General features: G+C 66.8%; 3 protein-coding genes across 6 annotated transcripts; all 3 read right to left on the reverse strand.

Annotated features, from left to right (window-relative positions):
- Positions 1–752: 752 nt before the first annotated feature.
- LOC607055 (angiopoietin-related protein 5-like) lies at positions 753–2,964 on the reverse strand. The gene is made up of 6 exons (XM_038550148.1): positions 2,645–2,964; positions 2,539–2,566; positions 2,140–2,231; positions 1,636–1,762; positions 1,356–1,541; positions 753–1,102 (listed from the first exon to the last, which is right to left on the reverse strand). The coding sequence occupies exons 1-6, from the start codon at positions 2,903–2,905 to the stop codon at positions 801–803; spliced, it is 996 nt and encodes a 331-aa protein (XP_038406076.1). The 5' UTR covers positions 2,906–2,964; the 3' UTR covers positions 753–800.
- A 152-nt stretch (positions 2,965–3,116) lies between these two features.
- Positions 3,117–10,692, reverse strand: TRABD (TraB domain containing). Its single transcript, XM_038550147.1, has 10 exons — positions 10,599–10,692; positions 6,595–6,662; positions 6,279–6,357; positions 5,849–6,015; positions 5,566–5,706; positions 5,197–5,307; positions 4,966–5,105; positions 4,554–4,726; positions 4,359–4,470; positions 3,117–4,261 (listed from the first exon to the last, which is right to left on the reverse strand). Exons 2-10 carry the CDS (start codon positions 6,625–6,627, stop codon positions 4,084–4,086), a joined length of 1,134 nt encoding a protein of 377 aa, XP_038406075.1. The 5' UTR covers positions 6,628–6,662; positions 10,599–10,692; the 3' UTR covers positions 3,117–4,083.
- Positions 10,693–13,075: 2,383 nt separating this feature from the next.
- PANX2 (pannexin 2) lies at positions 13,076–20,379 on the reverse strand. Of its 4 annotated transcripts, none has more exons than XM_038550149.1 (3): positions 20,147–20,379; positions 14,482–15,927; positions 13,076–14,284 (listed from the first exon to the last, which is right to left on the reverse strand). In XM_038550149.1, the coding sequence occupies exons 1-3, from the start codon at positions 20,370–20,372 to the stop codon at positions 13,941–13,943; spliced, it is 2,016 nt and encodes a 671-aa protein (XP_038406077.1). In that variant the 5' UTR covers positions 20,373–20,379; the 3' UTR covers positions 13,076–13,940. The 4 variants fall into 4 exon arrangements, with proteins under 4 accessions (XP_038406077.1, XP_038406079.1, XP_038406078.1 ...); XM_038550151.1 differs by having other exon boundaries at positions 14,482–17,681; positions 20,147–20,283; XM_038550150.1 differs by having other exon boundaries at positions 14,482–18,053; positions 20,147–20,269.
- Positions 20,380–25,900: the final 5,521 nt, after the last annotated feature.

Genomic DNA, 25,900 nt, shown 5'->3' on the forward strand with positions numbered 1-25,900 from the left:
GCCTTACACCCAGATGGCGGCAGGGAGCCGGTGGTCCTTGCAGGGGTTTCCCAGTGCCCCCGCGGCCCCCCACGCTGGCCTCCCACTAAAACCTGAGGCCAGGAGCACAGACACATGGGCTCCCTCGCGGCTGGACTGTGCCCTCGCCCCAGGAGCCCAGCACGTGGCTTCCCAGATGTCAGGTGCAGCGTCTGTGCCTGCCAGGCCCTCTGCAGCTCCGAGGCCTCACCCCGGGGGTGCACGGGGGCACCGCCTTCCGTGTTAGGTCCCTGTGGGCGCTGATCTCCCGGGTCTCCTCCTGCAGCCTGACGTTGGGCTGCCTGCAGTCTTGTCCGCTTGGCCTGCTGGCGGAGTCCCCTAGTCCCAGCCTCCTTCCTACCTGCCTAGGGAACCTGGCCTGACCCTAGTGTCACCACCCCCCCTTGCCCAGGCCCTTCCGACCCATCTCCTTGCCCCTCACCCCACTGTGCTACCCACACCTTGGAATCTGGTGAGCCTGGGTTCACAGCCAATGGGGGCACCTGGGGGGTGCCAGGGGACCAGGAGGTCGGCACCAAGGGTTAGTGCCTTATGGCACCTGGGGCCCTTGCTTCTGGCCTAAACGTTGGGCTGCACGGCCTCACGGATGCCCCCAGGGCTGTTTTGGGTGGACAGGTGCCCCCCAGGGACAGCACAGGGTCTGAGCAGCCAGGCTAGGCCGGAGCTGAGCTCAGCAGCCTCTTGGTCCCGACCCTGAGGAAGACACAGTGGACAGCCAGGCTGGTACGTTTAATGAGGCTCAGGTGCCCATGGGCGCGGGCCTAGGCCTCGCGGGGAGCAGTCGTGCGCAGGCGCAGCACGGAGGAGCTTAAGGTGGGCTGCTGGTCGCCAGCCGCCCAGCGCATGCCCGACATGGCCCCCTCACGCTCTGGCCATGGCCCGTTGAGGTCAGCGTGGCCGCAGTCGCTGTACCACCACCCGGAGCCCGAGCGATCGTGGCTGCAGCTGGAGAAGGTCTGGGCACCGTCCGTGCAGGGAGAGCAGCGGTCGTGATCGCGGTCTAGCGTGCTGAAGCCGCAGCCCTCCTGGTTGTCTGTGTGGCCCGAGCCCCGGAACGCGTCCCCTGCGTGCGGTGGCGGCGTGGGTGCTGGCTAGCCGCCCATCCGGTCGCACCCGCTGCCTCGCCGTCGGGGACCCCAGGGCGGGCACTCAGGGAGCGAGTGTTTCCCCAAGCACAGAGACTGGCAGGTGTAGGCCGGAAAGCTGGGGTGCCCGGGGACCCATCCTTCCCTGCCTGCCCTGGCCCTGCGGCAGGACTGCCTTTCCCTGAGCCCCTCCCTGAGCCCGCCGGGTCCCTCCCCTCCGAAAGCGCTCACCTGCGTTCCCCGAGTACAGGCCCAGGGTCAGCCGGTAAAACTGGGCCTCCCCATCCACGTGGAAATGGTTGTAATGGGCGTGCAGCGTGCGGTTGTCCACGTCCAGGAGGTCCACCCTCAGCTCTGCGCGCAGGCCCGGCTGGGACGTCAGGTCAGAGATGTGCTGCAGCCCCAGCCAGTGGTCACCTGCGGGGGCAGGCCATCAGGCAGCACAGCTGTGGGACGGGCCACCGCTGGCCGCCCCCGCTGTCGGCCTGGTCCCCGCAGGAGTGTGTCCTACCTCTCAAGTCTCCGAAGCCCTGCTTGTACTCCTGCCAGCACCTCTCAAAGTCCAGGGGCCTCCCGCGGCCCCAGTCGCGGCTCTGAATCACCGTCCAGCCGCCGTCTGGGTGCATGTCACAGAGGACCTGGGGGAGGGGCATGCACTTGGCATGGGGCCTACAGGTCTCCCCGTTCTCCAGGAAACACTTTGTATTTGAAAACTGAAACTTTGTTTTTCTACTTGTCATGTTATATAAACTTGCATCATATTAAACTCGAGTTCTGGGAAGGGGCGATAAGGTTGCACCCCTGGAGGCTGCTCGGTCCTGGAGGGAGCTCGTACCCTGCCGCGTGGCTGCTGCTTCCCTTCACGTGGTCGGTCTCCCGGGGGGCTCGGTCTCCCCGAGGCTTCCCCTGGCTGCCCGGCCCGGCTAGCTGGATGGTCACACCCTAGCTCTGGCCCCGGTGATGCCCATGACCCCCCCAGGCCCCCACGGCGGCAGCCGCCCACCTGGCCACCCACCTGGAACGGGGTGGCAGCTCCGGCCGGCTGGACGGTGTACACTCCGCTGGGGGCACCAGGGCTTCCCGCCCAGATGTGAGAGCAGTCCCTCCCTGCGGGACACGCGGCCAGGGGCGCTCAGACGGCGGCCATGCCCCCGCGACCGGAGCGGAGCCCTCCCCCCACCCTGCCTGCGGCCCCTGGACGGCCGGGGCCTTCCCTGCTGCCCCGAAGGCCAGTCCTGGCTCCCTCCCCTCCTAGCCGGTAGCCGCCTGACAGCCCCCCAAGCCCGGGGGCCCTAATGTGGGAGCACCAGGGGCCCAGGCCGCGCTGCCCGTCCCCTTGGGGTAGGGGGAGCTGTGGGGCAGGTCGGGGGCTGCCGAGCCTGGGCCCCGGCCTCCCTCAGCCGCCTCACCAGACCTTGGGGTTCCAAAAGCGCCACCTGCACCTGTGGGGAGAGGGGGCCGCTGAGAGGCAGGCCGGGAGCTCTGGGAGCCCCTGGCCCACGTTGGCAACCGCCTCTTACCGGACGTCGAAACCGCACCAGGCAGCTGGCCCGGGGCACCGAGAGGCACAGGAAAGCGGCAAGACCCAGCACGGGGCTGGCAGCCATGGCTCCTGGGGGCACGGACACGGGTGGGGGGCCACGGATACAGGTGGGGGGCCACGGCCTCCCAGCACCTCCACCCTGCGCGCTCACGGCTGGCCTTCGGGGCAGATCTGAGCCCCTGGGCCCCGGCTCCTTTTGTGCAGGTGCCGGGCTCACCCCGCCCCTCTCCTCCCTCATGCTGGGGGGGCCCGAGGGTGCGGCAGGAGGGCAGGGCAGGGGCGCCCCGAGAGCGCACTTCCCCTTGGCTGCGGCCCCTGCGCCTGGATCTGCCGTGTGCTGAGGGCGTCCCCGGCCCACTCCCCCACCCCGCGAACGGAAGCGGGGGGGGGGGGGGGGGGGGGAACGGGACACCTGACTCCCATTTCCACACATTTCACAAAACAGGAGCTTCCAAAATTAGACTTTATTTCGGTTTCTAAGGAACGAGTACACGCGTGTATGTGACAGGAAGAACACCGTCCGGCGCGGCTCACGGCCGAGGCTGCCCCGGATTTGGTCGGACACGGAGTCAACACAAACAGTCCCGCGTGATCCCCGGCCCGCGGGGCTGCTGCATCACCCCCCTGGACGTGCCTGGACCAGGAGCCCCGCGTGGGGGGTCGGGGGGGGCAGGCATCTGCTGCATGTGTGCAAAGTGGCGACCACGCACCAGGTGTCAGGGAGGCAGCGCGGGGCAGCCCCGGGGAGGGTCCCAGCGGTAAGCGAGCGGAGGGACGGAGGGGCCGCGTCCAGGGGCCACCCTGCGCCGCCTCCCACGGGCTCGCCTGCCCGCGCCCCGCCTGCGCCGCCCTGACACCCTTTGTCCCAGTGGGATTTAAGGCTAGTATTTCCTGACATTTGCTTCAGTTCGTTTTAAGTTAAAATTACCTGAGTAAAAAAAAATTTCAGACATTTTTAAAAGCCCACAGCAGTCTCTGCAGGCAGAGCCGGCACCCGTGGGCGGCCCCCGCCGGGCCAAGCGCCCCATCGCAGCGGCGCCCCTAGAGCCCCAGGGAGCGGCTCGGCGCTTGCCTCGCTGGGACCCCGACGGCCCAGAGCCCACCGCGAGTCGCTGCCCGCGAGGGGAAGGCACGGTGAGGTAGGGGCGGCCGGCTGTGCCCCCGTGGCCCCTCCTGCCAGCTTGTCCTGACGCGCGGGAGCCCGTGACCCCAGGAGCGGTCCCGCGGGGGCAGGGAGGGGCTGCGGGGAGGCCTGAGCTCAGAGCAGTTAAATAATTCTTTATTTGGGCGGGTTGGGGGGCAGGCGTGGCTGGGTGGGGACCCCCACGGGGGGTGGCGCCCGGGACTTCCTTGGTGGGGGGGCCGGCCCCAGCGCCCCCGGGCTGCCACCCAGGCGCGGCCGGGAGGTTGTCCTTCCTATTTGTGCGGCCGGGCCGTGGACGCCGTCTGCAGACAGTACTGAGCGACGGGCAGCGACAGGACCAGGCTGGTGGCGCGGCGCCCCATCCAGTAGAGGCCGTAGCCCAGCAGGCCCAGGACAGCGGCCTTGACGGCCAGCCGGGACAGCCTGCCGGAGACGGACGGCGGGGGCACGCTGCGGAGGAAGGGTGGGCTGGGCTGGCTCTGCGCGCAGGGGCGCGGGCTCCCGGGCCAGCCCCCTCCCCGGGCCACTCGGCCTGCGCGGTACTCACGTCATGATCTCCTGGATGTTGAGGTCGGTGGTCCAGTTCTTCTCGATGCCCGGGACGTGGCCCATGCCCACGACGCCCACCACCACAGAGGGGACACACTTCCTGGGCTCAGCTGTGGGGGAAGCGACGCGTCAGCCCCGGCCTGGCGGCGACGGTGCCCGGACAGCCCCCGCCCGGGCCAGCCGTCGCCGTCACCGTCAGAGGAGCGCGGCAGCTCAAGGCGCCGGGCGGCCTGCCTCAGCATGTAGGTCAGGTACACGTCGCGCTCTGAGACGATGGTGCGGTGCAGGTCGGGGAACTCGCCGATCATCTCCGCCATCATCTGCTCCAGCAGGTCCTTCTGCTTGCACCGCTCCACGTCATCCTTGCTGGGGGCAGAGGGCACGCTGCCAGCCTCGTGGGCACAGGGCAGCCAGCAGGAGGCTTGTGCTGTTGACCCAGGGCAGGGACCTCCGCACCCTTTGTGTCCAGGCCCCCGGCGGAAGGAAGGGGCGGGAAGGCCTTGTTTGAGGAGGCTTAGCCCCAGAACAAGGGGGGATGAACCCCGCGGCGGGCCCTGGGCCACCCTTCCTGGGTGGGGCTGCGTATAGGAGGTGAGGGGCCCTACCTGATGGGGTCTGACAGGAAGCAGAGGCCCCAGGCCAGCTTGACCTTCTGCCAGAAGGACAGCGCCGCGATGGCCCTCTTGAAGGTGACGGGGATGGGCCGGTCACCCAGGTGGAACTTGCAGAAAGGCACCTTGCTGGCCTGGGGCGAGGGCTGGGCGTTGGTCGGGGCAGCTGGGCCCCGGGCAGCCCCCAGGCACCGGCCCCCCACTTCCCAGTGGCCCCAGGCCCACCTCCTTGAAGGCCTCCCTGAACTCGCCGCCGGGAGCCATGCCCAGCTGCTCGGTAATGTGCGCCGACACTTTGAGCAGGAGCATCTGCATGAGTCCGGACATGACCCCGTTCTGCGGGGAGGGAGCCCGCGTCAGCAGCCGCATCCCCAGCGGGTGCCCCTCAGGCCCAGGCCCCAATCCCCTGCCACGACCCCCGGCGGCACATGTAGGTGTGAGCGAGGGGTACGGGAGGGGTCCTGGGGTGGCCCGACAGCACTGAGCTGAGCCCCTGCCCATGCGGGGCCCCGGGGTGCCCACTCCAGCTCTCCCCTTGGGCCGAGGCCCAGCCCGGGTGCCCCAGGGTGGGCAGCACACCACCTGGCGCCGCACCTGCCTCACGGCCTGCTGCAGCTTCTCCAGGCTGAGCTCCTTGGCCTCCTGCAGCAGCGTGCTCTCGTCCATCTTCAGCATGGACACGCGGTACTGGCACAGCTCCACCACCACCACATCGGGCTGCACCTCCCGGATGGTCTGCAAGGGCCGCGCCGCTCAGCCCGCTGCCCCACCCCGCCCCCGGTGCCCCTGCTGCTCCGAGGCAACACAACAGCTCTGCCCGCGGCTGGACGGGGAAGGCATGAGGCCCCAGTAAGCCCTCCCGGGGGCCGGTCCCCACCTTCACCACGTCCCTCTTGCTGTCATCGCTGAAGTGTGCCGTGCCCACCACGTACACCCTGCTCCCGTCCTCCGCCACCAGCTCGGTCACGGTGCGTGGCAGGCTGGGCCGCTCCCGCCGCCTCCTCAGCTTCATCTCCAGGAGGAGGGTCAGCGCGTCCGCGTCGGCTGCAAGGACAGCGGGGGTGGGTGCGGCGCACTCGGGCCACTCGGGCTCCTGGCTCTTGGGTGAGTGACACCCGGGGCCCAGGTGCACACGAGCTCCCCACGCACCGTCCATGTGCCCCGCCCCCGCCTTGGCACCCCTGCACCGGCCGCCAGGGGGTGCACCCCGCCGCCCAGGGCTCCAAGCCCAGGGGACCCGCTGCTGCTCTAGAGCCCCTCCACCCCCCCCCAGCCGCCCGGCCCTGCGTGATCTCAGGAGCGCGCACACAGGTTCTGGGCTTCTCCAGCGAGCACCCTGGGCACCACCTCTGACACCCCCACTGTCACAATAGGTTCCACGTCGGCCTGCAGAGAGAAGGGAACGTCTGAGTCGGGGTGCCCACCTCCCTGGCACCAGCCTGGGCTCGGGGCAGCCCTGCGTCCCCACCGTGAGCTCCGCACGGCCCCCAGTACTGAAGCCTGTGATCGTGGCCTGTACACAGCCCACCCCCAGGCGGCCACGCTGAGGGGCCCCCACTCTGCTGAGAGGCTGGCTGGACCCTGAGCCCGAGACCCTGACCCTGGCATCGCTGGGTCCCTGACCTCCTGGGGTGGCTGCTCCTCCTCCCCCTCCATGGCTGGGCGGCGGCTCCTGCACCGACGAGCGAAGCCTGAGGAGACAGAGGCAGGCAGTCACCCGGAGCCTCAGCTGTGCATGGGGCTCCCTCTGCTTCGGGGACCCGTGGGCGGGCCACAGGCTCGGTCCTTCCAGGCAGATGACACCTGCCGGTCACCAGCCATGGGGTTCCGGGTCCAGCAGACGGGGGACCCTGCCCTCAGGGATCTGGAAACCCTGCGCCGTGGGCTAAGAGCAGGGCTGGGGACACCTGGCTTTGCCCTAGCAGGTGAGCTGGGGGGTGTCCTCTGTGTCCCCTGGGCTGGACGAGCGCCCATGCAGACACAGACCATCCAGACCCACAGGACCCAGGATGGGGAGGGGCTGCCACCTGTGTCAGGATGGGATTCCCGGCTTCCCCAGGACGCCGTGGGAGAACCCAGCCCAGCCTGATGGAGCCTCTGGGGCGGTGCCTGGGTGCAGGGTGGCAGCACCTGAGGACGGGGACACCCAGCGCCATGGGGACCAGCCCCCGGAGCAGACCCACGCCGACTGCTTTCAAGCTGTGGCATGAACCACCTTTGATTCTAGAGAATCTGCACCTGTCGGGGACAGGCCAATGCAGTGCCTGGGGCTCGGGCTGTGCTTCTGGAGCAGGGCTGGGGGGGGGGCCCTGGGGGAGCGAGGCCTGGGGGTCCTGGGGGAGCGAGGCCGGGGGGGGGAATCTGGGGGAGCGAGGCGGGGGGGGGAACCTGGGGGAGCGAGGCCTGGGGGGACCTGGGGGAGTGAGGCCTGGGGTGGTAACCTGGGGAAGTGAGGCCTCGGGGAGCCTGGGGGGACCTGGGGAAATGAGACCTGGGGGGGAGGGGACCTGGGGGAGCGAGGCCAGGGCGGGGGGAACCTGGGGGAACGAGGCCTGGGGAGGCCTGGAGGAACAAGGCCTGGGTGGTAACCTGGGGGAGCGAGGCCTTGGGGGGCCTGGGGGGGTCTGTGCAATGCTGCTGGGCTGCACTTGTTTCTCTGTTGCTGACACTTTCCAACATTTTACAATAAAAAGGAAGGGCCCGTGACAAGTAAGCAAGGCCATGTGTCAGGCTCCCGGCCCCTTGGACGCCGGGCCCCCCCACCGTTGCACTGGGCCGCCCGGGCTGTGTCCCGCCGTGGCCGTGGCGGTGGCGCGGGGGCTTCCTGCCCCAGCTCCTGCTTCTTCCTCAGCAGCGGGAGGGATGGCCACCCAGCCCGGTGTCCAGGCTCACAGATGGGCGGGGCTCCCTCCCGCTCTGACCAAATGCCATCGGGGTCCAGGGATGTGCCTGGAGCTGTGGGGGCGGGGGAGGGGCTGGCACCGGGTTTCTGAAAGACACAGCCCTAGTCACAGGGTCAGAAAGAGGAACTGGGTTAGGGCCCAAGGAAGCAGCTGGGCCCCGGGGGTGCGGGAGACAGTGCTTCTGGGGAGGGGCAGGAGGGCCTGGGCTCTCCTCCCCCAGAACCTCCTGCCTGACACCCCCCCCAGCCTGTTCTTCCCACTTTACAGAAAAAAGCACCCATCAATGCCAGGCGCCACCCAAATACCCGCAGGACGGGCCCTGAAGCCGCGGGGGGGTCGCAGGGGGGCCGCGCAGCAAGGAGCCCCGCCCCGCCCCTCCAGGCTCCTGAGCGCCCAGGAGGAACGGGAGGTGACGCGCCTTGGTCCAGCTTTACTCGAAAAGCAAACAGTTCTTACTTGGAAGCAGCTTGAGGCTGCCAAGGTACCAGAAAAACTTCTTAAGAAAACATCCTGTGCTGGGGCAGAGAGGCTCCTGTCACCACGTGGCCGCTGCCCTCCCTCCCGAGGGTGTGGTGGCCACCAGTCCTCCCCGCCCCTCCCCGCCCTCCGAAGCCCTGGGGAGACCTGTGCGTGCAGGGACAGGCGGGCCCCACTGTGCACAGGCCACAGGCACCTGCCCGTGGGCCCTCCTGGAGGCTGGGGGCGCAGGGGTGCCACACAGGCCATCAGGTGTGATGCCGTCGCCCACTGCCGTGCCAGGCCCTGGGGCCCCCTCGAGCTCTCTGTGCCCCTCCCTGCGGAGGTGGGTGCCCCGCCTCGCCAGGAGGATCAGAGGTGGGGTGCCCCGGCCATAGCCTTGCAGGACTCATTGCTTGTAAGCCCCGCCCCCTACCCCTGGGCCTGAGCCTCTCCCAGCCACCATGAGGGAAGCAAGGCCCCCCACCTCGGAGTCCAGCCCCCATCTCCCTGCCCCCCCAGTGGCTGCCACCCGGCGTCCACACCCGGGTTCCTCGCCTCACTCTCTGGATCTACAGGTCCCAGCAGCTCTTAGACCGCTGCATGCTGCAGCGACACACAGGCCCCTGCCGACACCCTCGAGGGAACATAAATGTGCTGCCTCCCACGTCACAGTCCAGTGCGGGCCTGCTACTGGCCACGCCACGGTTGGTGGCCTACGGAGCCCCTTGCCACATCCAGCCGCCACTCCCTCCCTCCAACCAGCTGTCACTGCCAAGCAGGACTGTCCACGAGGATGACCTGGGGCCAGATGCCAGCAACCATGTGGCAGGTCGCGGTCAGGGCTTGGCCAGGTCTCAGACCCGCCACCTGGGGCTGCAGGGCCCCCGAGGGCCTCCCACCTGTCAGGACTCTTGGCTCCTGCCTCCAGGACGGAGCTGCTGGGACCTGCTGCCCAGCTGTCTGGCTGCGGGATGGGTGCCACGCTCAGACTTCAGCTCGTGACCTCGAGGACTCTGGGGGAGGCAGGAGTGAACCCCGTGGGGCACAAGCACAACCAACAGTCTGGTTTTAGGAGACAGTGGAAGATGAGTCTTCCAAGGCTGTGTCCCCATCCATAGAGACACACCAGGACCTGGCTCTGTGAGTCACAATCCTGCACACAGGTGACAGCAGCAGAGTCACCCACCAGCTTCCAGAAGACACGTCCTAAGCGGAGGGAATTCTCCACGGCCCCGAGGGCCCCGAGAGGACCGCCTTGTCCCGTCCTCCAGTAGAGGTACCTGCTCAACAGCAGGAAAAGCCCCTTTGGCATCTGGGACCCGCCGGGGGTGCAACCCTGGGACAGCTTGACCCGCGTGATGAAATGATTAGCGTCTGAGCATGTTGTGCTGGCGTCCATTTCCGGACGCACCGAGGCCACGGGCAGCTGAGCGTGAGCGGCAGCCCCGTCCCTGCCCGCGTACCCGGGCTCGGGACCGAGGCCCCATCCGCGGGGCCGGCGCTTGGCGGTGGAGCCCTTGGGGGCTGACCAGGACCCCGGGAAGTCACGGCGGGGGCCCCACGACGGTCCTAAGGCCTCGGCAGGGCAGACCCCGGGGCACCGTCGGGGCGAGACGGCCAGCTGCAAGCAGAGACACCGCCCTCCCGGCGACCCCCCGTCGGCCGGGCCGGGGCCCTGGGCTGCAGCCCAGGGGGTGGGTGTGCGCGGAGCCCCCGCCCCGCCCCGCCCCCATCCCAGGCTGGCCCGGGTCGGCGGGAGCCCCGCCCCGCCCGCACCTCCGCCACCCGGTGGGCTCGCGTCCCCTCGCCGCCCCGCCCCGCCGTCCTCCCGTCCAGGCCCCGCCCCGGGACCCCCGCCCCGGAGCCCGCCGTGCCCAGAGCCGCGCTCCCGACGCCGCGCCGCGGCCGCCCCGCCCCCGACTTCCCGACTCGCTCACCGCGCTGCTCTGCGGCACGAAGTTACAGCCCCGGCCGCTGCCCCGCGCGCACGAAGCGCAGGCCTCGGCCCCGCCGGCCCCGCCGACCCGGCCCCGGCCCCGGCCTCCAGGGCAGCGCCGCCGCACTCGGGGGCCCGGGTCCCGCCGGGGGAGCCCCCCCGCCGCCCCCCCGGCCCCGCGCGCCCCCCGCGGCCCCGCGCTGACCCTTGCAGCCCCGGGGCCCACGCTGGGGGGGGCGGGGCCCGGCCCGGGGCGAGGCGGCCCCCGACCCCGAGCGCGACCCGGCCCGACCCCCGCCCATCAGCAGGGCCCGCGGCGCGCAGCGTACCGAGGCTGGGCGGTGCTCCTCAGCCGGCCTCCATGCGGCTACTCGCCCCACCGGACGGGGCGGACCGGGGCCAGGACCGGGGGCGGGGCGGCCGGACGGGCCGGGGCCGGGGCCGGGGGCGGGCGGCGCGCGGCATGCCGGGAAGCGCAGTTCCCCGCGCCGCCCGTCCGCTCCGTCGGCGCGCCGGGTCCGCGCCCCTGGACTACACTTCCCAGGGGTCTGCGCGCGAGCGCCCGCGGACTACACTTCCCAGGGGTCCGCGCGCGAGCGCCCGCGGACCACACTTCCCAGGGGGCTGTGCGCGAGCGCCCGCGAACTACACTTCCCAGGGGCCCGCGCGCGAGAAGCCCCGGCCCGCCCCGGCCCGCCCCCGGCGCCTCACGGTCCAAGAGAAAGGAGTGGACTGTGGAGCCCTGAGTTCGAGTCCCCAGGGCTGTGCGGGAGCAGGCGGCCTTGCGAAGACTCTTAGGGTCTCTGGCCGCAGCGCCCAGCCCCCGGATGTTCTCACGACGTCCACGGAGAAGCTTCGCGCCCATCGCCCGGGAGGGGCAACGCGCAGGGGGGTGGAGGGGGGGCGCCCGCGTGGCTTGGCCTGGGGGGTGCGGGGGGCGCGGCCGCCCCTCGGCGCGGTGGGTGCAGGCCCAGCAGTCCCGCCGCCCGCCTCCCTCCGCGGCCTCCGGTCCCCGAGGCCTGTGCCCCCCCCCCGCCCCCCGCCCCAGGGCGCCGACCACGCGGCCCCCTCCGCGGTCCCGACGGGCGCCGTCCGGGTCTGGAGGGGTCGGGGGACGTGTCCACGCTGGGACGGCCCCGCGGAAAGAGCCGGATCCCGCCGTGGCTGCGTGGGACGGGGGTTCTCCGGGGGCCCAGCCGCCAGGGCCGGGTACCGGGAGCGGGGCACCTGCCTGCGCCCACGGGGGCGCGCACCCGGGGCACCTGCGGGGCGGGCGGCGCTGCGCGGGGTGACGGCTCGGCCTCTTCTGTCCCCGCGAGCCGGGCCCCCGTCTCGCCGCGGACACGGACACGCAGGTGGCTCCGCGGCCGGGGGGGGCGGTCGGCGACACACCCCCTGCGGCGTCCGGGCTCTGCGACCGTCCGCAACTCGAGAGGAGCCACGGGGCGGCGTGCGCGGAGGGGAGGGCGGCCGTGGGCCGGGACGGCGGGGCGCGGGGAGAGCCGGCGCCCGGGGGGCGGGGGGTCCCGGCCTGCAGAGCTGGCGGCGCTGCTCAGGCCTGCGGGCTCTCCCGCCGCAGCAGGCGCTGGGCCTTGCTTACCTGGAAGGAGGCCCCCCCAGGGCTACGGCCCGGAGACCGCAGCGCCCCCGCCCGCACCCTCCGTGGGGCTCCCGCCCTCGGGGTCCTCACCCACTCCCACCACCCAGGGCAGGTGCCCGGCGACCGGGGAGCCCCGGAGCCCGCAGACGGTGTTCCCATGAGCCAGCCCTGAGCCCGTCCACCTGCCTTGTCTGTTCTTCCTGCAGAAACCACGGGACAGGGGATCCCTGGGTGGCGCAGCGGTTTGGCGCCTGCCTTTGGCCCAGGGCGCGATCCTGGAGACCCGGGATCGAATCCCACGTCGGGCTCCCGGTGCGTGGAGCCTGCTTCTCCCTCTGCCTGTGTCTCTGCGCCTCTCTCTCTCTCTGTGACTATCATAAATTTAAAAAAAAAAAAAGAAACCACGGGACAGGCTCCTGCCCCGACCCCCTCCCGCGCTGCCTCTGGGGCGACCCCCAGGGCCTCTGGCCTGGGCACAGCCTGCCCCCTATCGGGAGCTGAGTGACGAGCTCTCCCGACCGTGTGGTCTCCTGCACAGGCCTTGCCAGACCCTAGTGACAATAAAACCTATGTTTAAAACCTAGGGCCCCTTGTCTGTCACTGTCTGGTCATGGGGCTCCGGGGGAGGTCGGCCTGCAGGGGGGTGCAGGGGGGTGCAGGGGGATGCAGCACTGGGCCAGGCAGGGCTCAGCAGCCCATGGGGGCCCTCTCTGCTCTCATGCCCCCCTCCCCTGGCTCTAGCACCCACAGTTTCTGGCCTGGCTGCGCGGCCACCTGGCTCTGGGGAGCCTGTGTTCAGACCCTGGGAGCCACCGGGGGGACTGAGGGCGTGTGGCCCCATGGCGTGGCCGTGAGACCAGCCTTGTCCCACCCAGGTCCTGGGTCCCTGCAGCGGGAGCAGCCTCACACCATGCGTGTACCAGACGGGCCCCTGTCCCCGAGCCCCTGATGGGGCTTCCTGGGGGCTCGTGCCTTCGTCTCTGCTGAGCCTGTGAGCCCAGGGCTCCCCTGCATGACCCCCAGGCCCACAGCGCAAGCACATCAGAGGTCATGGGATGTCAACCCCAAGTTACACCTATGCACCCCTGCCTTCCTGTGGGTGCAGTAGGGCCCCCAAGGTGACCTGGAGGGCAGGGGGCACCTCCCCCAGATGTAAGAGGCCCTGCTAGAGCCCCGGCCTCCTGCAGGACGCACCACGCGGACTCACACAGTATCAGAATAATATTTATTGATATGCTCGGTGCTACCTTGTTAATACTGTCACGTTGTCACCGTGGCTGAGGTAATAGGGACAGACCCTCCGAGCGCCAGCCCTGGGTGCCCACAGGAAGCTGGGCCCTCAGGTGGGGGCTGGTGGCCTGGGTGGGGGGACGTGGTTATTGCGTTGGACTCCTTCCCTTGCACGCTGGTGTCCGCACCGTCTCAGCCCCGTGCCCAATCACACGCCGTGCGTTCCCGCTGCGCCCACATCGCGCTGCTCGCTGCTCACGCCCACTCACGCACACATCCGCTGGCACACTGGTGCCCTCCTCCTGTCGCTCACGCCCATGCACACACCATCCTGTCTCCTGGTAATACGTACACTCAGTAGTTACAGTAATCGTAGTAAAATAAAGTACAGGTATGTCGGGACTCAAGGAGAAAGTGCACGTTGATCGGATGGAGGGTGGACCCCTGCGCCCCCGCTGACCTGAGCGTGGCCCTCTGGGCCCGGCAGGCCCGGTGCTGGGACCGCCCCAGCTCCCTCCGGGCTTGGAGCAGAGCTGTCCTGCCACGGCCCGGCCGTCAGGGCCAGCATCCCGGGCCCAACACGAAATCGCCTAAAAAAATAAACTCTTCAGCTTGCAGCCACTGCCTGACGCAGGGTTGGCTCCAGGCCTTCCAGGGGGCTCTGCTGGGGTCAAGGCCGGCCCGGGCCCAGCCAGCACCCCCACGATGCTGTCCCGGGGGCCGGGAGGGCACGGTGCTCAGCCCTGTGGCATGCGGACGGGAGGCCGGGAGGCGCGGGCAGTGCCGGGTGAAGCAGAGGCCACGTCCACGTGGGGCTGGGGCGGCGGCGGCTGCCCCTTCCTCAGAACTCCACGGTGCTCACGACCGTCCTCGGCTCGTCGAAGGTGGCGATGAGGATCTGCTGGGGCGGCGGGATGGCGATAAGGCTGCCCACGTCCGGGGGTGCTCGGGGGCCCCCGTCCTCCTCCTCCCGGGCTTCATACAGCGTGCTGATGTGCAGCAAGGGGTGCGTGGCGTTGCGGCTCAGGATTGCAAGGGGGTCGGCCTTGCCCAGACTGGCCGGTGACAGAGGGGCTGTGGCGGGGGCTGCTGGGGGCGAGCAGACGTGAAAGGGGCCCCCGGGGGGAAGCGCGGCCCGGGCCGGCTCTGCTGGGTACAGGATCTCCTTCTCAGGGTGCGGGGCGTCTGCAAACACGGGGAGCACAGGCGTCACCTCCCCGCCCCTCTGCCTCCTTCGCCCTGTGCGCTCCAGCCGCGGGGCCTCCCTGCCCCGAGCAGCCATGGTCGCAGCCCCTGGGGGGGGGGGCAGCCCGCCCTCCTCCCCTCGCACCGCACAGATGCCCGGTGTGCCCCCCTCCCCGGCAGGCGTCCCCAGGGCCTACCTTTGGTGGGAGCTGCGGCCAAGCCCAGTGCGCACTCCTCTGCCTGGGAAAGGAAACCGCCTTCCTGGCTCCGGGAGGTGGGCAGGGTGGTGGCGGGCCCGGCCTCGGGCTTGGCCTTCTTGGTGCCGAGGATGTAGGGGTGCACGTCCAGGGAGAAGTGGCGCGCGTGCTTCTTGTCCGGCACGGGCCCCGGGTCACCCCCGCCGCCCTTGTAGTGGTGGGCGGCGCGGGCGCCGGCGTCCAGCAGCGGCGCGATCAGCGTGTCCGTGGCCGTCTTGCGGCGCACGGGCTTGGGCTTCTCGGCCTTGCTGTTCTCCACGCGCATGATGGCCAGCGGCTCCTTGAAGGGCTGGGGCAGCGGGTTGCTGGTGGGGATCCACTTCATCTTCTTGCGCGGCCGCTTGACCACGGGTGGCTCGGCGGTACCCTCGGGCTCGGCGGGGTTGGCGCTGGGGTCCACCGTCTGCACGCCGGCATCGCGCACGGTGGGCGTGGCGTCGTGGTTGGACTGGGCCAGCGCGGCCAGCAGCTGCCGCACCACGTTGTCGTACATGAGGTCGCTCTCGTTGGTGATGAAGTCCAGCCGGTTGAGCGACTTGATGTGATCGCGGTTCTCGTTGCAGAACATGGCCAGGATGTTGATGTCGCAGAACTGGGAGCGGCGCCACTGACGGCGCGTCTTGATGCCCACCTTGTGCAGCTTGTCGAAGATGAAGTTGCTCTTGCGGAAGATGAAGAGGTGGATGAGGTTGACGAGGATGATGAGGTTCATGGCGCAAAGCAGCACGATGTCCACGCCCGCCACGATGCGCTGCAGCTGCACAGACGGGAGCTTGCAGCTCACGCGCACGGCCGTGCCCCCCGCGGCCGGCCCATCTGGGGATGCGCCCAGCGCGCACGTGAACTCATTCTGCTTCTGGGTGGCATAGTAGGTGCACAGGTAGGAGATGGGCGCCACACTGAGCAACAGGATGAGCAGGTGCCGTGCCAGGTACAGCTTGGCCAGGAAGTTACTGCGGCCGCGGCGCTCCAGGTACTTCTCGAACAGGTTCTGCTCGGGGCTCTTCTCCTTCTCGGCGTTCTCGATGATCTCGCGCCTCTCGCGTTCCGTGATGCCGGGCCCCTTGGACTGGATCTGCTTTTCGATCTTGGGGGCGCGGCCCTCCGCCGCACGGTGGTAGCAGTTGTCGATCTCCTGCAGCAGGAAGTTGAGCTCCGAGGTGAGGCGGGTGGAGGCCAAGAACTCCCAGCCCAGCGCGGGCACGTACATGATGGCCGCGAAGGCCAGCAGCGAGTAGGGCAGCAGCTTGTGCTCAAACAGCGACGGCCACAGGCTAGCGTCCACGCCGGGCAGCGCGTCCCGCAGCTCCGTCCAGCAGTAGCCGCGAGCATACAGCGCCTGGTCGCGAGTGAAGTTGTGCGGCGTGTAGCAGTAAATGGGCTCCTCTGAGGGCAGAGAGGAGACTCGGGCTGGGGTGCTGGGTGGGGGCGGGGGCACGCCAGACATGCCAGGGACTGCGGTCCCCAAACAAATGCCCGGGTCCAGGAGGTCTCAGCCTGGAGACCCCCGCAGCTGGGGTGGCACGGAGTGGGGACAGCCCCGGGGTGAGAGGCACCTCAGCTCCCGCCGTCGGAGGTGGGGGAGGCCCTGTCCGAGGGCAGCAGGGCGGGCCAGGCCATTCGCCAGGGTCCCTCCACACGCAGTGCACCTACCCCAGCCCGAGGGCTGGGCTGCGGGGCCCCGGCTCCTGGAGGGAGCGCGGCCAGCCCAACGGGGCCAGGGGCAGCTCCAGGAGGACGGCTGTGCCCGGCCTGCCACCGAGGGTGTGGTGGCTCCCCAGGCCCGCTGTCCTGGGGCCCCGGGCGGGCCCGGCCTCTGATGGGACGCGGGGGCCAGGACCGTGGCGTCCGCAGCCACCACAGCGGGGGCCTCCCAGGTGGCAGCTCGAAGGCTGTCACTGGACTTTACTTTCCCTCCCAGGTGACGATGGGCACAAACCAACAGCAAAGAACATGTCTGGAGCTCCGCTGGGATCCACCCGCTGGGGGTTCACGTATGGACACTTCCCCACAGGGCAACACCCGGCAGGCTGGGGGCTGACCTGGGGGCGTCCCTGGACCCCGTGTCCGTGGCCCCGAGGGGTCAGCGGCCAGCCCGCGGTCTGCTCCCCTGGTTGCTGGCGTCCTGCCCCCAGGCCTGCCCCTGCCCGCACAGCCGTCCACTTGGGGCTGCCCGCACCTGGGCTACTTTACGCAGGCTCTGGGGGGACGGTCCTGGATTATGCGGGTGGGCCCGGGGTGGTCACAGGGGGCAGAGTCAGGCATGTGAGCATGAAAGCAGAGGCTGGAGAGAGAGGCCACTGCGCCAGCTTTGAAGCTGGAGGACCGGCACCAAGCCAAGGAAAGTGGGGTCTCCGGAGCCTGGGAGAGCAGACAAGAGCCTCCTGGAGCCTCCAGGAGAACTGAGGTCCCGCGTGCCCTGCAGCCTGCGCCCTGTGAAGCACTTCTGACTCCGAGCTGGGCGACTCTGGGATCACAACGTGTTATCTTAAGCGGCTAAGTTTGTGGTCACTTGTTAGAGCAGCAGCGGGAAGCTAAGGCAGGTGGTGGCTGGCTGCCTCCTCGGCTGAGACCCTTTCCTGCTCCGTGTCTCCCCCAGGGGTGTGAGTGAGGGTGCTCCCACCGTGCCGGGGCAGGGGGACCCCCACACAGGAGGGAGGCGCGGGGAGACATCCCCTCCCTAGAGAGCAGTGACCCGCGCAGGTTCCCCTGGCCCCCAGGACCCGGCACCGGCCCTGCAGCTCATGCTCCACGTCCTCGAGGTGCAGGGCACTTGCCTTCTTCCCTTTTTGAGAAGGGCACACACTCTGGGGACCCCTGCACACCTCCAGTCCAGAGACATCCAGGTTATGTGCAGCCCCAATTATTTGCCACTTATGGAAAGAGCAGCTGTGAGTTGCCCTGTGCGGGGGTGTGTAACACCTGAGGAACCCGCTTCCCGCTGAGGCCGCCCCTATGTCTGCTGCTGAGTGGTCGGCGCACCAGGGGTCTACTCACAGCAAGCCCGGCCAGGAGCCATGGGGTCTTCCCGTGGCCCGCTGCCCTCCACACTGCGGATGCACATGGCCCTGGCCTTCCGGGAGGTTCTAGGCTAGGAGGCCAGTGCCACGTGTTGCCGGCACCTGTTTACCATCGTGTCCCTGTCAAGCAAAGCAGGGTGCGGAGAGTCGGGTGTCCTGTGCTCCAGGGAGTCCCTGTGCAGCGAGGCTCCGGGCACTGGGTGTGCCCCCCACACGGGGTCGGTGGGGCCAGCTCCTCATGGGTGGGGCATGCATCCTCTCGGCGGTGACAGCACACACGCTGGCCCTCCGCCCCGGGCTGAGACCCTCACAGATGGGTGCCGATACACTGTGGGGGGGCAGGGCCCCCCGGTGGGCTCTTGTCCAGGGGATTGGGTGGAGGGGCCTCAGTGTCCTTGGAGGGCCGGAGCTGCTGACCTCACCTCCTTCGTGCACCCCTGCGCCATCCGAGCTGTCCCCGTGTGTCAGCAGGGCCTCTCCTGGAAGGTCACCCTGTGGACGTGTGGTGCCCACCTGCAAGGCGCCGCTTCCCTGCACCCCTACTGTCCCGGGCCTGGGGAGGGGACCCGGGATGCTTCCCAGTTCTGTGTGAAGCACCAGGAGACCTGTCACTTGAACCTTACTCCAGGTGAGCACGAGAAGCAGCCAGAGCTCCCCCGAACCGTGAGGGGCAAAGCCAGGGCAGCTGCAGGGACTCCTGTCAGCAAGCCTGATAAGCTGTTGCCAGCCCCCCTGCGTTCTGTGACCTGGGACAGGAGTCCCTCGGGCACACCAGGGGCTGAAGGCCAACCATGTTCCATGAGCCGTGTTCCAGGGCCCCCGATGCCGGGCAGCAGTGGCCAGCACCTGCCACTGCTCAGAAGGCCTGCCTTGTCCACGCTGGGGGCCAAGCGGGCACAGCATGTCCGTGTGCAAATGCAGGTCAGTGTGGGGGGGGGGCAGCGTCAGGACCAGGAACGGAGAGTGAGCTGGGGACACCCTGGCAGCCCAGGCCTGGCTGGACAAGGAGCGGCGCCGAGCACCACGGTGGGTGAGCTGGTCTCACGAGAGAACATGAGCATGGAGGCCCTGTCCCTGACGGAGGTCCCCTGGGGTGACTATCTTGAGCCTGCCCCGCTGTGTGTACCTGTAGTGGGTAGCATTGTGTCTCCCCCAAAAGATGTTCAGGTCCCAACCTCTGGTCCCTGAGATTGTGACCTTGTTTGGAAACATGTTCACGATAACGTCACGCTGAGGGCACCTGGGTGGCTCAGTGGGTTAAGAGCCTGGGCTCCACACTCAGCAGGGGTGCTGCTTGGGGGCTCTCCCCCTCCCTCTCTCCCCCCCTGCACGCGCCCACGTGCTCTCTCCCAAATAAATACCTCTTAAAAAAAAAGATAAGGTCACACTGAAGTAGCCCCAACCCAATGACTGGCGTCCTTGTAGGAGCCCAGGGAGAGGCGCCCTGTGTGACGGGCTGGAGAGGCAGGAGGGAGCCCACCTGGACCTGCGGGACTGAGGCCCAGCCCACACCTTCACTTTGGACTTTTGGTCTCCAGACTATGACAGTTGTTCAGTCGTTTTGAGTCACCAAGCTTGTGCTTGTTACAGTTTGGGGGTTCTAGTCCTGGAGCCCCGACACATCTGGGTGCCCCGAGTGACACTGGTAGTCACACCTGCACGTGAGTGTGAGCCACCCCTGTCCCTGGGAACGCGTCCTATCTCTGAGCACTGGTGTCCACAGAGACAAACTGCAGAGGCCCCTGGTCTCAGAGTGGCATCAGGTGGCCTGGACGCGTCCACCCTCAGGTCTGGAGTTCCCAGGTCACGGAGACCCCTAAAATTGAGCATGGATCAATGCAGAATGCAAGAATGTCTGCCAATGTCACTCAGGGGACAGTCACAGGTCCCTTCTCCCTCTCAGGGGGTGACAGGAGCCCCCACCCCTTTGGCTCCCGGGGCACCTCTGGCCCTCAAGCCCGGCGAGCACTGCGGGGCCCTCCCTGGACCCCTCACCGGCAGATGGGGCTGGGGGAGCCATTTCCTTCCCCCAGCTGCCCGCCTCTACCTGCCTGACCCGGCTCCTGCAGCCCCCTGCCCCCAGCGCCTCCCAGGGTCACTTGTTAGGACGTCTTCCTGGTGCCCGTCGGTCACCTGAAGGCCCCGGTACCCCGCGGCACCCCCGAGCACCCGCGGCGCTGGCTTCCCTCACTGCCCGGTCGGGACCCCCTTCCACCTGCCCGGCCCCGCGGACCCCCAGCTTGGCCTCCCGGTCTCTGCTGCAGACCTTCGGGGCTCCCGGTGCCCAGGGCGAGGCCCCCCGCGCCGCCCCGCTCCGTACCCCTTGGCTGCCGCTCCGACGGCCGTCTCCGGCCCCCACCTGGCCACTCCTCCTCCGCAGAGCCGGCCCACCGCCCCTCCCGGGCTCCCGCGCCAGCCCCGAGCCCCGCTTCTGCCCGGGAGCACCGGGCCGGGCGGTGAGCACACAGCGCAGCGCGGGGCCCGGAGCCGCCCCGGGAACAGGCGACGCGGGCAGCGGCGGGGGGGCGGGGGGCGGGGGGCGGGGGGCGGGGGTCGGGGCCCCGCGGACGCGCCCGCAGCCTCACCTGCGAAGTTCTTGGTGAAGACCAGGGTGACCAGCAGGATGGGGACGAGCACGGTGCCGATGGTGACCACGCGGTCGAAGGGCAGCTCGAGCTTGAGCTGCAGCAGCAGCGCAGCCAGCGCGCCCGCCTTGTCGTCCTGCGCGCCGGGCAGGATGAGCTCGCGCAGCTTCTCCCCGGCCAGCAGCGCCGTCGCCATGTCCGCGGACTGCTCCAGGAGGTGGTGCATGGGGGGCGGGGGGCGGCCCGGGGCGGGCGGGGCGAGGGCGCGGGGGGCCGGGCGGGGCGCGGGGCGCGGGGCTGGGGACGCTCCGCCGCCGCCCGGCGGGCTGGGGTCCGACCGCCCGCGCCGCCGCCCCCGCCTCTGCAGCCGGGCCGGGCCTGGGGCGTCCCTCGGGCGGGGCGGGGCGGGGCGGGGCGGGGGGGCGCCTGTCCCTGGCTGGGGCCGAGGCCCCGCGCCGGCCGGGGAGGGGGCTGTTTACCTGCGGCGACTCGCGGCGAGGCTCCGCCCCCCCCGCCCCCCCCCCCAGCCACGCAGATGCGGCGCCGGCGATGACTTTGCAAAAAAATCTTTAAATTAAATAAAATGAATGAACAATGACTGGCCCCGCCTCCTCCTCCTCGGGGTGGGGACGGGGCGGGGGGAGGCCGCGGGGGTCCCCGCGCGCCGCCCGCCGCCTCCACCCGGCCCTGCGCGGAGCCCGCCGCGGCGCTGGGCGCCCCTCCCCGCTCGGGGGCACGGCCCGCGGCCCCCGCTTCCCCCGCTCCGCCTGCTCCGCCCGCCGCCGCCTTAGCTCCTTCACTCCTCCCTTGGGCCCCGGGGACTCACGCCCGGCTCCCCGCCGCCCCCGCCCCCCCTTCCCGCCTCCGCCTCCTCCCCCCGAGCAGTCGCGCGGACACCGTCCGGGGTTGGTCTCGGCGTGGGGCGCGGCCGCCACCTTCAAGCCCCGCTGCCTGCACGATTCTCTGTGGTTCATCATTTTTAAAAATTCTTTCTTGGCTGGTCCCCTTCCCACTGTTATGGGATGTAAATCATGGGATATCTCTTTGTGAAATATTTAGTGTGGCTATAGTTTGAACTTCGGTGATTCCTGCCCTGGCACCAGTATCTCCAGGTCCTGGGTGGTGGGGGTGACCCAGTGGGCCCTGGGGCTCAGGGGGGTGCTGGCGCTCCACACCTTGCGTTTCTTCACCTTTCTTAGGGTCTCTATGCTTTTAAAGATTCACCTGTGCTGCTGAGTGATGCTCACCCTTGGCTCCTAGCGGGTAATTATTTGTCTACTACCTACTGAGGCCTTCAATCTCCAACCCCTCAGATAACCCAGACACCCCCTGCACAACCCAGCTGCCCCCAGAAAAACTAGACATGCGCCCACATTACCCAGACACCCACATAAAATTGAACTCCCTCCAAAACCCAGACATCCTCCAGAGAATCCAGTCACTCCAGCTGTCCCACATGGCCCCCTCATAATGGCATGGATATCCCCTAAGGCCCTTTGGGAACCCCGAGGGGTGCTCCTGGGGGCACCTTCCGTGTTGCTTTCCAGAAAGGCTGGACCGTAGTCCCACCATGAAAAAGAGGTTCTGTCCCCATAATATTCCCAGCTCCTGGCATGATCTGGTGTCTGCGATCTGCCATCCTAAAGTCTTCAATGCGGTTTCAGTTTGCCTTTCTGATCACCAATGGGTTTACTGTCTGTTCAAGCCTCCCGCACACCAAGAGCTCCCGTCTGTACTTTCATTAATAGGAGGTCTTGGACTTACGTCAGCCTCTGTGAAGGCCTCCTTTAAGTCCTTTTGTCCGTTGGGTTTATCCATGGGGTCTGGATAGAAATCCTTAATTTTGATGTAGTCAAGCCATCTTTTAATTGTTTTATGGTTTGTGGTGTTTTTTTCCAATGTCATGAAGGCAGCCGGGTGTCTCTCCAGGAGCAGGACACCTTATCCTTCACGCTTATCCTTATCCTCCACAGAAGAATGCTTCTGTGGCTTGCAAGCAGAAGCACTGAAATGTGCTTTGTTTCCGTGTGGGGGGAGTGGGTGAAGGAAGCCACCTGTGATGAGATTTCAGGAGATGACTGTACCCGATCACAACCCAAGCAAATTCCATATGTAATATTACTCATTTAGTAGATACATTTCTAGCTGGAAGACCATGCATGAAGGTAGAAACGTAGCTTAGTTTCTCTCCATAAACGAGTGTCTTTTCCCAACACTGTTGACTGCGCACCATACCCTTTCTTGGACCACCAAGTGTCATCACCACACCCACAATGGGTTTGTCCTTGTAATGGCTTAGTGGTATACCAAATACGTGGATCGGCAGCGACCCTCCTTACTCTTTTTCAATAATGACTTAGGTATTCATGACTTCACTTTCCTAGGAACATTTTAGAAAGACTTGGTCAAGTTTCCAAAAAGGAAATGTAGCTGGAATATTGAGATTGCCCTAATAATGTATACTAACCTGGGACACCTGAAATCTGCACAATTGTAGGTTACCTTTCCTTATCCATAAACATAGTACATTTCTTCATTTATTTACATCTTTATATCTTGTAATAAATTTACAATTTCTCTGTAAATGTTGCATTGGTTTGTCTTAGACAGGTCCTAGTTTTTGTTCTCTGTACATGGCATCCCATTTTGTGATGTACTTCAGCTGCTTAGTCTGGTGCAGAGGGCACACCGCTGATCTCCATGTGATCAGAGTTGGCCTGTGGGCATTAGCAGGTTGTGGACTTGCCTCTGGAGTACAGTGGTGCTCAGGACACTGGTGGCACCTGCTCTGTGAGGAAGGCTGGGCTGCTGTCTTCCCATCCAACAGAGGGGCACCCGGGGAGAGCTGAGGCTGGATTGCACCCCCATCATCCCCACTGCAGCTGTGGCCTTGAATGCTGTCCTTCCTTCTCTCTGGGAAGAGAGGGGCCTGGATGTGGCTAGGGTGGGGCCCAGAGCAGAATAGTGAGCGGTGGTTTTGATGGCACCCCAGACAGGGCTCAAACCCTGCAGGGACCTGGAGCCCAGGGCCCTGTCCTTTGTTTCCCGCCCCCCAGGAGCAGGGGTCACCAAAGACCTCACAGCTGGCTGGCGTGGGCAGGCTGTACTGGAGGGTTACTCTCCCCACATCCTGTCTTCAGGGAGGACCACACTGGAGAGCAGCTTGTCCTTTCTTGTGCTGAGATGTTAGCAGATGGCTTCTGACACATGGAGAGGTTTGCAGAGGCTGACAGTGCTGCAGCAAAACTTTTTTTTTTTTTTTTTTTAAATGCATGACTCTGAGGGTCAAGACCTGAGCTGAGATCAAAAGCTGGACACTTAACTGAGCCACTGAGGCTCTTCCCTTTTTCTAAAGTAATGTCTACATCCAACATGGAGTTCAAACCCAAACCCCAAGATTAAGAGTCGCATGCTCCTCCAGCTGAGCCAGCCAGGCGCCCCTGTAGCAAAACTCTGAATGCACTGTCGGTGCAAACCAGAAATGAATGGAATGAGGGACCCTCATTCGAGCGGTGTTGTGCTGTCCCATGAAGATGGCAGCTTGTTAGCCAATGCCCTTCCAGTTCTACCTCACTTCCATGTTTACTTAGAAAGATCCACAACATACGCGTGTCACTGATTAAATCCTTACAGTAACTACAAGAACAATTCAGGTGAACTTGCTATCAAGTTCAGTCTTACGTTTTCACAAATCAAAGCGAAAGGCTGCTTCAGGGCACCTGGCTGGCTCAGCTGGAGGAGCATGCAGCTATTGATCTTGCGGTTGTGCGTTTGAGCCCCAGGTTGGGTGCAGAGATAACTAGAAAACCAAACAAACCCCTTAAAACAGCTGCCTCAACGTATACAAGTTTGTCTGGAGAAGCAGCAGAGTGTAAGCAAGAGGCTCATTCAGTTGCAGGAATCAACCACCCTGCTGTTCATTATCTGTCATTGGGTTGGCTGGGAACTGTGCCCATCTGTCCCCTCACTCTGGGAACTAGCAGCCACCATCCGGGTGGTACAGTTCACACCTCTAGGTCACTTCCGCTCACTCTTCAGGGGTCAGAGCTCATGCCTGGTGGCACAGCGGTGGGGTGGGGTGGGAAGGCTGGTGCAGGCCCCATCGTGTGCCCCAGAGATCAGGCTGTTTGCAACGCCCTCGACTTTCAACCCCACACACTTGGCATCACGTATGCTGCTGTGGGCGAAGCTCTGGGGGAAGGAGCAAGGGACAATGTGCAGCCATGAAGGGGCAGCTGGCTGGGTCCTTTCTAAGTGACCAGAAGGTGTGTCAAGCTGCAAATGCCTTTTGATTCCAGTGGACACACTGAAAAGGCTGCTTTGTCGAGCTTCAAAATGGCAATAATTACGACCTGCCGGAATGAGCAATTTTGAATGAGGAGACCAACGGTAGGTAAGCTGAACCAAGTGGCAGCACACAGCTCTCAAGTCTCCAAGCACAGAAGTTAAACCCAGTGGGGGCCACACCTGCCAGCAGGAACCTCTGAGCTTGGCCCACCAGGAGTCCATGCTGCCTGGGCAGCCCCCACGCCTTCTTGTCCTGGGCTTGCCAGAGTCTTCTGCTCTGTCACTGAGCACTCTCAGTGAGTGCTCCGGGCCCAGCAGGGCCGCACTGGGTACCCCTGCCTGTGGTGCCCCGTCCTCTACAGAATGACCCACCTGCTCTCCCCTCACCCCTGACACACCTCCAGACCAGTACTGAGTACTCCCTCAGCCTGGGACACCCAGCCCTGCTTTCCTGTCTGCTCTCACCCTGGACCCCTGCACCTGCTGCCTCCTGCAAGCCAGGCCACCCCATCACTCAGGGCTGTGCCAGCTGGGCTGGGTGCAGTGCTGTGCAGGTGTGCACATCGTTCTGGGGTGGCAGCTGGGCCCTGTAACACAGTGTGGGCAGGAGCAAGGGGACAGTGCTGGGCTGGTCTCAGGGTGGGGACGGGAGGCCATTCGCAGCGCTGGGGGGGGGGAAGGAGGGTGGGATCTAGCACATGTGATCTGCCAACCCTGGCTCCCTCCAGGCCTTTCTGGGGCCCTCCTGGTCACTGCTCGGGGGCAGAGAAGACCTGCCCTCCAACACTCCCTCTAGAGACGGGGACACACAGCACGGTGAGGTGGGGGCTGCTCAGGGAGCCTGGCCCTGGGGCAGCCAGTGCACGAGGCCAAGAGCAGGTGTTTCCTGAGGTAGCAAATCAGAATTTTCTCACGTTCGGACAGTTTTGGTCTTGGGTGACCCATCACAGCCAGGAGTGAGCTGTGTGGTCAGGAGAGCCCTCTCCTCAAGCATGGAGGCAAGGAAGGGTTGTGGGCCGGCCCACCAGGACATCAGTGTCCCCACCCGCCAACAGGGAAGATGGGATCTCGTGTTTGCTGGGGGTGGGTTGAGGGACAAAGCCCTGATTGGTGCCTTGGGAAGCAGGAGTGGTGGCAGCCTGTCACAGGGTGCGCTAGGGGCCTGGGGTGGCCCTGGGGCCCCTGGCATGAGCACTCTCTACCTTGTCCCTCCCCACCTGCCCTCATCCTGTATAGGACCAAGTTCTCATCTACCCATCTGCAGCCCCTAGGGGTTGCACTCAGCTGTCTCTGGCAAGGCTGTTGTAGGTTTGTGGCAGGACACAGCTCGGTATCCACCTGGCCTCCCGTTCCTTTCCTTCCCATGATAGCAGCGGGCATGGCTCCCTCCTCCTGCCATCTGCCCCTCCTCCCTTCCTCCACTGGCTGTGGCAGAGGTGGGGAGGGCCAGGCTGCACAAACTGGGGG

This window comes from Canis lupus, chromosome 10, assembly GCF_011100685.1.
Source record: "Canis lupus familiaris isolate Mischka breed German Shepherd chromosome 10, alternate assembly UU_Cfam_GSD_1.0, whole genome shotgun sequence".
Taxonomy (NCBI): domain Eukaryota; kingdom Metazoa; phylum Chordata; class Mammalia; order Carnivora; family Canidae; genus Canis; species Canis lupus.